The 13,113-nt window shown below is 40.5% G+C and overlaps 1 protein-coding gene across 8 annotated transcripts in view; it reads right to left on the reverse strand.

The window, feature by feature from the left end:
- Positions 1-13,113, reverse strand: part of mast2 (microtubule associated serine/threonine kinase 2) — a 199,709-nt gene that overhangs the window by 56,224 nt on the left and 130,372 nt on the right. For 7 of the 8 annotated variants that reach the window (XM_062978356.1, XM_062978349.1, XM_062978352.1 and 4 more), the window contains 4 exons: positions 11,490-11,565; positions 5,524-5,544; positions 3,909-3,987; positions 2,631-2,785 (listed from right to left, as the gene is read on the reverse strand). In XM_062978356.1, the coding sequence (XP_062834426.1) occupies positions 2,631-2,785; positions 3,909-3,987; positions 5,524-5,544; positions 11,490-11,565 (331 nt within the window). The remainder of the gene's footprint in view (positions 1-2,630; positions 2,786-3,908; positions 3,988-5,523; positions 5,545-11,489; positions 11,566-13,113) is intronic. The other variant, XM_062978350.1, reaches the window with a different exon arrangement.

Raw genomic sequence — 13,113 nt, forward strand, 5'->3', positions numbered from 1 at the left:
CTTCAGCAGCGGAGGGAACCGCAGCAGTGGGGTATGTCCACGGCCTCACTCCCCTCTGGGCTCGGAGGAGAAAAAGGCGCGCAGGGGCAAGGGAGGAGGAGAAGTGAGGGTCTTGGTGGGAATGAATGGGAAAGGGGCTCTTCTTTCAGCCCCATGCCTTCCCGCCGGGATCCTCACCCACGTATAAGCTGAGATGAGCTTTTTCAGCTGGCAGCGCATGGGGTGCAGACCCACAAGTAATAAGAACATCAGCCCTGGCCTTGTCTTTCTCAACTGCAGAGTATGCCTGTCCTGTCTGGCAAAAGTCTACCCATGCAAAGCAGGTGGACATAGCACTGAATGAAACATGCAGAATAATCACAGGATGCCTTAAACCTACACCTGTTGATAAACTCTACAAGTTAGCTGGCATTGCCCCTCCTGACGTGCCACGGGAAGTTGCTGCTAACTGTGAGAGAAATAAGGTCGAACATTGTGAAAGCCACCCACTGCATGACTATCAGCTTCCTCCCAGTAGACTCAAATCAAGGAAGGGCTTCATGAGAACCACCACTCCTCTTGATGTTCCTCCAGCAGCAGCAAGGGTGTCCCTCTGGGCAGCTAAACCTGGCAATTCTAACTGGATGGCCCCCCATGAGGGTCTTCCTCCAGGGGCAAACCAAGAATGGGCAACTTGGAAGTCCCTAAACAGACTGAGAAGCGGAGTGGGCAGATCTAAAGACAACTTGGCGAGGTGGCACTACCTGGAGGAATCCTCCACCTTGTGTGACTGTGGAGCAGAACAAACAACTCCGCATATGTATGCTTGCCCACAATGCCCTGCCTCATGTACGAAGGAGTTGTTGTTTAAAGCTACGGACAATGCGGTTGCTGTTGCCCGCTTTTGGTCCAAAACTATTTAGTTGCTTGTGCTTTCCTTTTTTTCCCCCCATCATTTTGAAATGTATTTGTCGTACAATGCTTTTGACACGAAATAAATAAATAAAGCTTTTTCAGCCTGAAAAAGGGGCTGAAAAACTCAGCTTATACTCGAGTATATACGGTAAATGGAGATTCAAACTCTAGTTTCTTGAGTTCTAGTCCAACACTCAAATCACTGCACCACACTGCTCTCCAATGACTCCTGATTATTACACAAAGTAGAAAACAATTTTATTAATCTGAAAGTTACTGTTCCTCTTGTATAAAACATAAAGCAAGTGTGCCAAGCAATTTCTAAGCTTTTAAAAAGATAGAATAATTTATCATCGGTTCTATGTTTCAATCTTGTTTGAAATCGGGGGTATCAATGAGGGTTTCATCCAAGAAGCTTGGATGATTTCCAGTAGATAAGCTAGGAATGGCAAAAGGGTTGCTGGTGGGGCTTCTGCCTGAACTCTCTTGAAAACAGGATCCATGACCACTTTGGGGGTTTGTTCTACTTCGAGGTCAAGGGCCTCAGCCATTCAGACAATTTGGTCAGAGAAAGCTCTGACATTGTCTGTGAGTCTTTAGAGGACTTTGAGAGAGCTGTCGAAGCGGCTGATGTCGACGGCGCCATGGCCATAGAATAGGCCAAAGCTTGTTGATAGAGCGTCACCTTCAGTCTGGAAGCTCTGTTTTTTGGTGCCTGGGCCGTGAAGGCTTGGCAATGGCTACACGTGCCCATGACATCACTCTCTCCTAAGCAGAGGAGGCATTGGGCATGGCAGTCTGAGTGCGGGATCTTTGATGCACACTAGACAAATAGCTTGAACTGAGTCTTCACGAACAAAGTTTTGAAGAGCTGATGCAGCAGCAGAAGAAAAAAAACTATGGAGCATGGGGCCAGGGTGCCTTTTATGCCCTGGGAAGGAGTGGGTGGGGTCACTGCCAAAATGTGAAAGAATACAGCTTGTGAAACTTCCATTAGAGCCTGTGCAGGTTCAGTATACTCCACAAGTGTGAATTCACAGAGAACACGAAAAAATTAATGTTACATTTCTTAAGTTGAACCAAAAGACTAGGGTTGGGCTCGAATCCTGCTTCATCTGTTTCATTCGTGGTTTTGTACCATTTCATCCATTTGGATTGCACTGAACAGTACAACACTACGGAAACAAAAGAAATAACTAAACAAATGGCAGAGCGGAACAGTAGCCATTCCCCTCTGCTGATTCGTACTTGGCTGTAGATCCTAGCTCACAGGGCCTTCAGCCAAGCACTGGGTGCTCAATGCTCATAAGCCCTGCCTGCAGGGCCTATGAGCATCGAGCATTCAATATCTCATAGGCTCGGCTAGTAGAGCCTACAAGCATCGAGTGCTCAGCACTTGATTGTAGGCCATATGAGCTGGGCCTACGAGCCATCGAGTGCTCAATGGCTCATAGGCCCTGGCTGCTGGGCCTACCATTGAGTGCTTGACTGTTGGCCCTGCGAGCTGGGCCTACAAGCCATCGAGCGCTCGATGGCTTGTAGGCCCGGCTTGCAGGGCCTGGCGCTTTGCCAACCCCAAGGCCTGAAATTTTTTTTGGGTTTTTTGGACCTTGGATGGAAAAACCCATTTGTATAGGCACCCATTTCTGTGAGCAGTGAACAGAAACAGAAATGGGGCCATAACAAATGGAACAAACAGAAATGGTAAGTAATTTTATACAAGTGCACAACCCTACCTGAGACTGCGAGATCGGGGGCGCATTGCTGGAGACTGTCGTCCTTCCTCATCAGTGATGCTTTCTGTACTAAAATGCTTTGTCAGGAAGTGAAGTTCATCTGCTGTTGGTTGGTAGGGCAGTTGATGTAGCTTCTCTTGAGATGAGCAAGACGACTAAGAACAAAATATATACAAGAGATTCCTTATGATGAGGTACAGGATTCATACATAACCACATAATGACTTTATCTGTTCTTTTCTTTCAAAACAAAATGAAAAAGTGTATGAATTTTGAAGTTGCCCCCAGTTAATTATCCTAGTGAAGGAAAGACAAGAGAAGAAACTTCCAAAAAAGTAAAATATCCATGATCCATGGGCTGACAACCCCTGCTCCAAAAGACTGAATGAAAGATGATCTAGAGTTTTAAAAATTCTGTTAAAAATGTTAGTATATGCAACCATCTCTTGTCTCAAATCCTTTAATCTTAAATACTTTAGAAATAATCATATATGTTATTTATCATTACTTCACTTGAGACAAGATAAAAACAAAGCTTTGTGACATATGGTGTAAATACGTAGCACAAATGAATTGTAACTTATGATACAATTGTCTAAAGCAGTGGTTCCCAAACTTTGGTCCTCCAGGTGTTTAGGACTTTAACTCCCAGAAGTCCCAGCCAACTTAGCCATCTGCCATGAATTCTGGGAGACAAAGCGCCTGGAGGATCAAATGTTGGGAAATACTGGTCTGAAGGTTTAACACTATAAAGCAGGGTGGTGAAGATAGGTTATAAAATAAATATTGGTGCTAAGATATCTGTATATAGCTATCATTTATTGAGTGTGGTAAGTCTGCAGAAATGAACTTTTACAGATTAATTACACTTCCATATTCCCTGATATCAAAGCAAACATAATACATTTTAACTGAATCAGCTCACAAATGTAGCTAAGCACAATCAACTGATAAAAATTAAACTGATACTCATCAATTTGTGAACCAGGCTACAACATATAAATATGAACACTCCCAGTTCTTGTTGCTAATGTACTTTAAATGAACACAAAAAGATGGAGCAGAAACTGCAACAATGGTTCACACTAGGCATTAGAAACATTTTTCTAAGTCTTAGTACAAAAGAGTTAGAAAAGCAATGACTTGACAAACTGACAAGCTGCTGGGTAAGTGAGGAGAAAATAAGGCATTTGAAGCTTCATAAACATTTAACTATTGAAAGTAAAAAAAGAACAAAATTCAAAAATAGTTTACTAACCATGACAAAAAGTAACTTACGGAAACTGTTGAACTAGGAGTATTTGTTCCATATCCAGATGAAGGAAGGGAGGCCAGAGACCAACGACGGCCATCTGTCCTGAAGAGAGATGCAAACAGTATTAGAAATGCTATGGCAATTTTTTAGTAACTTATTAACAAAGTTATTCTACTTAAGTAACATATGCCGTAGTTACTGCTCAGCCATTGTTTTAAATTTGTTCCCCAAATGGCTCCAGGTTGGTTATAAAATAGTGATAGTGATAATTATGAAGCTAGAAATCTGGTCTGCATCCTGTCAGTTTTTGGAACCCAATATAAAGTCTATGAAGACTATATGACAAAGTCATACAGACAAATATGTACACACTGGTTTACATCCTATTCTCTGCACATAGTGCCACTGCAAAAAACATCAGCAGTTTCTTACACAATCATATTGATAACTATAGTTTAATGTCTACAGGCATATTCAACAGAATTCCAATATGTAAGACATGGGTTTGGTGTTTCAACACTAAACGTGAGAATTTACCATGTTTGTAGAAAAAATTTCAAAGTTTTTGGCAGATTATCCTTATTGTATTTTACTTCTAACAAGAGCGGTAAGTGTAAAATTAAACTTAAAATATTTTGTCCATTAAATTCAGGAACAATATTTCTAAACTGCCTTGTTCTCACTCTTAACATTAAGCAAAGGGATAACAGACACACATAACAAAATAAACCCGTAATAAACAATGCTTTCATGCTTCATGCATAAAATCACACATAATTATGATGCAGTTACACAATCCATGCTGCAGTTAACCCCATTTAGGCAATCTTTTGAATATCAAGATCATCAAATGCCACTGCTATTTTCTCTTGTGTCTTACATCTTATATGGGACAAGTACTGGACACTGAATTATCATGGGATGAAATAAAATTACTGCTTCTGTGAATGCAAGAGTCTCATTTGACACTACTGATTTTCACATGAGCTTTAGCATGAAAAGCTGCCAATACTTGATTCTCATTTAAGACATGAAAGCAGGACAGTAAATAATAGGAAGAAGAGATATCTGACTCTTGATTTAAATTTCTATTTGATTCCTCAGCCTTTGTAGAAGAGGTCTCTTGTTCTACCTTTTAACTGTGTTTCAGTTTTCCTGCATTTATTTATAATAGTTCCCTTTGTCTCCATTTGCAACTCACTGAATAAATATATTCAGGATTCTGTATCTTTTTATTTTTGCTTTTGATATGTCCTTAACCATTTAAATAATTTCATGAGTTATGTGATTTTTTCTTTTTAATTAGAGGCAGTGTCTTTTTGCATTCTTCCCTGATAATGTGTCTGGTTTCAATCCAACATTTATCTGACTCTCTCAATTAGGCTTAGTACTGAAAAGCTGTTCTTTATCTGGCTTACAGTCTTACCTGTGAGTATATACCTAAGAATATCTGAAATTTGATTCAGAGTTGAGAATGCAGTGTGCAATTACTGTATGTTTACAAAATGGAATAGCAATTATGGCACCATATAAACTCACTGAGACTGTAGCATGCAAAAGCACTATGCACCATATATATATATATATATATATATATATATATATATATATGTATATGTATATCTGCTAAACCATTACCTGTCTGCCCTGTGTCCATGGCTATATAAAAGAAACAGTACCAGCAATAAAAATTGAGAACAAATCACAGTCCAGTTGTAAATATGAAACTTTTACAAAAATAATATTTTTGAATCAATTTGGGAACTTAACAATTCAATCCCAACTATACCAAAAGACTATGTTTTGAGAAATGTTCATCTATGTTATTCAGCTCAGTTTTATTAGTTTAAAACCAAGCACTGGTATCACAAAATTATGAGGATGAAGAATAGCTGCATTTTTACATGATAAAAACATTCTCTATGACACAACACATATTATGAAAGGGAAATACCACACTGGAGAGAAAAATCAGTTAAATACTATAACACACCAGTAACGGGTTTATTTCTTTTCCCAGCACATCACCTGGATATACCCATCCATTCTTACTTTAGCCTTGGTCCCTCTGAGAACATCAGAGTTGGGTGAAAGTTATATGTCTACCTCTAGTTACCATAGGGTTCTAATGTTGTGCTGCTTAAAAGTGATGCTTCATGGGCATGTCTCAGTCCTCAAGCTATCAGCTGCCATCTTGCTAAGGTTTTAGGAAAGATGGAAACAATTGCAGCCAGGAGGATAAAATATGGTATCAGACTGGTACTCTGAGAGAGGGTGGGAGGGGACTGCAAGTTTATCACATAACATAGTTTGGAAAGCACTTTCTACCGGAGAAGTCCCAGCAGATTGGAAGAAGGCAAATGGTCCCTATCTTCAAGAAGGGAAAAAAGAACAACCCAAACAATTATCATCCGGTCAGCCTCACGTCAATACCAGGCAAGATTCTGGAAAAGATCATTAAGGAAGTGGTCTGCGAACACTTAAAACAAATGTGGTCATTGCTAATAGTCAACACGGATTTACGAAAAACAAGTCATGCCAGACTAATCCGATCTCTTTTTTCGATAGAGTTACAAGCTGGGTCGATACAGGGAACGCCGTGGATGTAGCATGCCTGGATTTCAGTAAGGACTTTGACAAATTCCCCAACGGCCTTCTGGCAAACAAACTAGTAAAATGTGGGCTAGACAAAACTACAGTTAGGTGGATCTGTAATTGGCTAAGTGAATGAACTCAAAGAATGCTCACCAATGTGTCTTCTTCATCTTGGAAAGAAGTGACAATTAGAGTGCCGCAGGGTTCCATCCTGGGCCCGGTTCTGTTCAACATCTTTATTAACGACTTATAGGAAGGGTTAGACTTGTTCATCAAGTTTGTAGAGGACACCAAACTGGGAGGGATAGCTAACACTCCAGAAGACAGGAGCAGAATTCAAAATTATCTTAACACACTAACAAAATGAAGTTCAACAGGGACAAATGCGATATATTTCACTTTAGCAGGAAAAAATGGAATGCAAAGATACAGAATGGAGGACCCTGGCTCGACAGTTAAACATGAGCCAACAATGTGATGCAGCAGCTAAAAAAGCCAATGGGATTTTGGCCTGCATCAATAGGAGTATAGTGTCTAGATCCAAGGAAGTCATGCTACCCCTCTATTCTGCCTTGGTCAGACCACACCTGGAATACTGTGTCCAATTCTGGGCACCACAATTGAAGGGAGATGTTGACAAGCTATAATGTGCCCAGAGGAGGGTGACTAAAATGATCAAGGGTCTGGAGAACAAGCCCTATGAGGAGCGGCTTAAAGAACTGGGAATGTTTAGCCTGCAGAAGAGAAGGCTGAGAGAAGACATGATAGCCATGTATAAATATGTGAGGGGAAGTCATAGGGAGGAGGGAGCAAGCTTGTTTTTTGCTGCCCTGCAGACTAGGACGTGGAACAATGGTTTCAAATTACAGGAAAGGAGATTCCACCTGAACATCAGGAAGAACTTCCTAACTGGGAGAGCTGTTTGGCAGTTGAACTGTGGTGGAGGCTCCTTCTTTGGAGGCTTTTAAGCAGAGGCTGGATGGCCATCTTTCGAAAGTGCTTTGAATGTGATTTTTCTGCTTCTTGGCAGGGGGGTTGGACTGGATGGCCCATGAGGTCTCTTCCAACTCTATTATACTATGACTCTATAATGCAAGAGAAGGTTCTGCTGCTATCAGGAATCTTACAGCCAAAACTGAGGCTCTGGACAAAGTTGGAAGCAAGCAACAGCATATAGAGAATGGATGTTCCAATTAAAGCACAAATTCAAAAAGGAGATGAACTATCCAACTCACTAACATTAAGGTTACATAATTGCAAGGTCTTACTGACAAAATCCAGAATCTAAAAATACAAGATGGGCAACAAATGAAGTCCCACCCAATGCAGATTCTGTGACAGGCCCACATCTTATAAGGTATGGGAGTCATGGATGTACCATGATAACCTTCAAAGTGCTTTTACTTCAAGTAAGCACTCTGTTCAAATAAAGTACAAAGTATTTTATTTGTACCTGCCAGGTAAAATTTACTTCTGCTTAATGTATTAACATCCTTGATCAAAGCAGTGGGATGCAATGACAAAAGAGAAGACTATGTTCACAAAGCAATACTAGACATATTCCCTGATCTTTGTAGACTGGAACAGAAAGCAGCACTGTTTCAGGAGGAATTGCTGCTGGTATTTCTTGGGTAAGTGGAAGACAAAACAAATCAATTCACTCTAATTATATTACATCAAATGTGAGGGTAAAATGTTACAACAAGAAACAGGAATTCAGACAGTAAAGGGCAACCCGTGCAGTTGTAGCCTGTCTAAGTTGGGGGATAAAAGTTATGGAAACATTGCATAGATCCAGAGATACCTTAAGAATGAAGCAAAAACTTAAATTGCTCTTTCCCCAGTTCATGGTTTGAGGTCACCTGAATCAGGAATCTTCTTGGGTGCTTCCCAGAACTACTATTGTAACGTATTATAGGGTTTTTTTGGATAATAGAAACTGCAAATAGGTGCTTCCCAATTTAAAGATGTGCTGCTTGTGACAGTTTAATGACCAATAAGGAAGATATCTAGCAGCTTAACTGGAGGACTAGCGAAGGGGATAGCGTGGCGTCTGAGATATTTGCTGTGGACCAGCAAGTCACACTGTGTCTTGTGTGTCTGGGAAAACATCCTCTTGGCAATGCTGCTGAAGGGCATTCTAAATATAACCACACCAGTAACCCTATGACATCTAAATAGACTTTTGTTGCCAGTTAAATATCTATTTGAAAAAGTTCTCCAGATCCATAGGTCTACATGTTTCCTGTATTCTGCGCAGCACTTTGTCTCTTAATGAAACTAATTCCAGGATGGAGAACTTGTGGCTTTTCAAATATTGTTGGCATAGAACATCATGACTGGTTCTTTTGTGTAAAGTACGTTAACATCCAACAACATCTGAAAAGGCACATGTTCCTTACCCCTGCACTACAGAAACAGTATGCTGATTTTCTGCACCTCTTCCTCTATAGTTATATGGCAACTATATGTGGTAAAGTGCAAATTCCTTTAAAAGGGATTATCTACACTGCAGAAAAAAGAGGAGAAAAGCTGTTAATTGGTTTTATTCATTCCAGTGATCAGTATTGTATCATTGGAGGAGTAAAGCAGCTGGAGAAAACAATTAGAAAGTAAGAAATCAGCATGCACACTCATGCAAATCATGTTCCACTGAAGTCACTTGACAAGAAGGTGCTGCCAACGACACTATTACATGTGCCTGCAATGTAACATGTAAGTAAGCAACCAGCATTTTTATCTTTTCAGATTCCTAAACTGACAATCTTTCTGGGAGACTACAAAAATTGTAGTCTACATATTAAGATAATGGTGATGATACATTTTGAATTCCTCTTTTACTATATACAACTTTATATAGCAAATAAAATTTAACAGAGACATTAGGCCATAGTAAAAAAAAAATCTCTTGAGCCTACACAACTGATGAAGATGGGATAGTTTGCATATTTAAAGTTACTGCTAGATCTCAATGTGATAGGATATTCCCAGAACAATTTAAAAAACGATGACTCATTCATTTATTACCAGTTTCATTAATGCTTTTTCTCATGAATTCTCAAAACAAACAGAAATCCAAATGATGTCATTGCATCAGTTTAACTCTGTGGAAAGCCTGGTTCAAAGTGCTATATCTATAATCTCTGTCTATTTTATTGGTTAGACTAGACCGTTTCCAATACGAGTCTTGTTTTGGAATTGCTGTTCCAAGAAGGAGGGGGGAAATGGGGGGGGGAGGTATAGGTAATGGAAGATACACATCTAAGGAATGTATAAAGCGTCAAAAACAATGAAGAAGATGAACAAGGCATAACATGTTCTTCTGATGAGGCAGAAAGGGAAACTATATAGCAGTGGTTCCCAAACTTATTAGGCCTACCACCCCCTGTCAAGAAAAAATATTACTCAGCGCCCCCTGGAAAGAGGGTGTAGCTTAGATGGGTGGGCGTGGCTCCTGCTCAAGCGGGCGGGACTGAGCCTCTCCCCTAGTCCAAGATGCAGGTCTGGGAGGGGGAGGTGGGCAGGGCCACAAATGGGCAGCCAGGACTGGGATGGGCGGAGTTATGAGCTCTGAGGCAGGAATGAGCTTCTATCCCTGTCCTGTGGCGCCTGCCAGGACACGGGGGGAGGGGGTTCTTCCCAAGTGCCTGACGCGGCTGAACCTCTATACCCTGCCCCCGTGTTCTAACAAGCACCTCAAGGGAGGTATACAGAGGCTCAGCCCTGTCTCGTACTCTTGGGAAGAGGCCCCGCCCCGGCTCAGCCCCGCTCTTTAGTCCTAAAAGGCCTCTCAAGAGAGGTAAAGGCTCAGCCCTGTCTTGGGCTCTCGGAAGGAGGCCCCGCCCCCTTCTCTAGCTCTGCCCTCTGTGTCCCAACAAGCACCTCAGGAGAGGTATAGATTCTCAGCCCTGTCTCGGGCTCTTGAGAAGAAGCCACGCCCACTCCTCTAGCTCCACCCCCTAACAGGCACCTCAGGGTCTCAGCCCTGTCTCTGGCACTTGGGAAGAGGCTCCGCCCCTCCCCTGACCCCACCCCCGTGTCCTAATAGGTGCCTCAGGAGTGAGGTAGAGGTTCAACCCTGTCTCGTGCTCTTGGAAGAGGCCCCGCTATAAGCAGAATACATAAATCATTTTTTTCCAAATCTGCTTTCTTTTATGCTTTCACCACCCCGTTACAGTTATTTATTGCCCCCAAATGCACCTGTGGCCATCACCGCCCCCCTGTATCACTGCAGCGCCCACCAGGGGGCAGTAGCGCCCACTTTGGGAATCATTGCTATATAACAACCCCACATTCAGAAGCAAATAACAAATGAGCCCAACAAATGAAACAGAGTTCAGCCTAATCTGTAGGGCCTAAGAGGATATGAGAGCTACCTGTGTTGGGCCTCTTCCAATTTTAAATAGCAATTGGACTAGGACAGGATAAACGCTGCTATGCTGCGGTCAGGCTATGAACATTGTTATACACCAAATCAGTTAGGGGTAATAAAAGTGGTACATTATTCACAAAACGGTATCCCTTATCTGCTATGTTTGAGGCCAAAAGTGTTTTAGATATCAGAATTGTGATTATTGTTATTGCTGTTGTTGAATATTTGCATATTATAATGAAATACTTTGAAGATGTATATATTTATATTTCATATTATACACAATATATACACAATTTTAATAATAGTTTGCGTACACTGAGCCATCAGAAAGCAAAGGTGTCACTATTTCATTCACTAATGTGGACAATTTTCGATTTCGGAGAATTTCAGATTTCCAGATAAGGGATACTATATCCAAATCCCTGGTATAAGAATCTATTTTCTTATACAGGAGGGTAAAACAGATCTTGTGCAAATAAATAGACAGTTTATCTGTACATTTTGTTCTGTCAATGATTCAAAGTCCAAAGATTATAAAAATCAAGATTAATGCTTGAAAGTAAATAATTAAGCATACAGATCTAAATTGCTTTAAGCAGCAGAAGTACTAATAAACAGAAATGTGCACACATACCTACGAGCAGGAACAAAGGAAAAGTGAGAAGGCGCATTTGGGGAGAAATTTCTAGGACTGTCCAACGGACTTCCACCTGTTAAAAAAGTACAAAAAATGAACTGTGTATCACATCCACTGCTCTTATTATACTTTATGAGTACTTAACACAAGGCACAACATCTTGTAATTTGCATATGTCATTTAGAGAGATGTATTTTCTTGCCTAGAGCATCTAAACAGCCAAACTTTTAAAAAATTATTTTTACAATAGATAAAAATTGGGCAACTTTCTGATGAATTAGCATTAAGATACTTAGATTACAAAAAGAGCCCCATTGGATCAAATTGAGGTCATGTCTTGTTTTCCCATCTGAGAATTTGAGATACTGAGTTTTCTTTTTAGGTTCATTTTATAATTAGATATTGGTTCGTGTTATTATGAATACTTACTATGGTGTATTTACCCCATTTGCAAATCAGTATAAGAACTCTGTTACACAGCTACATTAGATAATCACCTGAAAACATTTATTACAAATTTGAAATTTCCAAACTTGACTAAGATTCATTTGGCATCAATTTACTGTCACCAATAAATTTTACCCAAAAATAATTTCCTTTAAAATTACAAAATTTTTCACAGAAAAATTAAACACTGGAAAATTTCATACAATTAATCTCCAACCAGCTGTTTTTGATAGACATACTGCCTATCTCTGAACTAGAGTTTAACACATAGATAACTGCAATAGTGCGAGTTTGGGAATTCTGTCTCTTGACACTTATGAATGGCAAGTCCACCTGGTGGCAACCATTTGGTGACCTTCAAAATATCATATATAACTGTCTGCACAAATGCCCAAAAGTTCACATTACAGCTGTGGAGTATCAGGTTTACATTTTAAACAATGCATACTTTTTCATTGATCAAGTAGGGTACTTGTTAACACATCAGCTCAGCACACAATCTTGGGAGATATTAGCCTCCAACTATTCAACAACAGGTTGATGGCATTTCTGTGGACACATTTCCTTCCTGACTCTGGAATTTTAATGGGATCCCAGGTGAGATATTTCTCAGTTTAAGATGAAACATAATTAGTAGTTCTACTATACTTGTCGGAGTGAAATACTGAAAACAGCATAAAAAAGAGGAATTTAATCGTTTCAGTATATTCTATGAAGGCTGAGGTCTTTAATAATTTTACATTTAAAAATACAGAAAAGAGCATACATTGGAAGCAAGAATTTATATGTAAGTTTTTGAGAAAATCAAGAGATACAGTATACATTGTTTTGGAAATGCAAGACACATTATGTTGTGACTGCGCTTTCGGGGACTGTGGATGATGGTGGTGGGATCAGGAGAGGAAGGAAAAACCCTCGCGAGGAGGGCTCGTTGGAGGATTTGTACAGAAAGAGAATTAGGGATCTCAATGGGGAGTCTTCTGAGGAAGATTCAGATGGGGAGTTTGTGGAAGAAAGTGATGCTGGGGAACAGGTGGTGGCCGAAGAAGTGGGTACTGACTGGGCACGGGCACCAGAGATGCCTGGGGAGGAATCGGGGCCCATAGATACTGCTGACACTGGGGAAGCTTGGGTGTCTTCAGAAGCAGACCCCACTTGGGCTGTTTGGAGGAGT

The sequence above is a fragment of the Anolis carolinensis genome, chromosome 4 (genome assembly GCF_035594765.1).
Source record: "Anolis carolinensis isolate JA03-04 chromosome 4, rAnoCar3.1.pri, whole genome shotgun sequence".
Classification (NCBI taxonomy): Eukaryota; Metazoa; Chordata; class Lepidosauria; order Squamata; family Dactyloidae; genus Anolis; species Anolis carolinensis.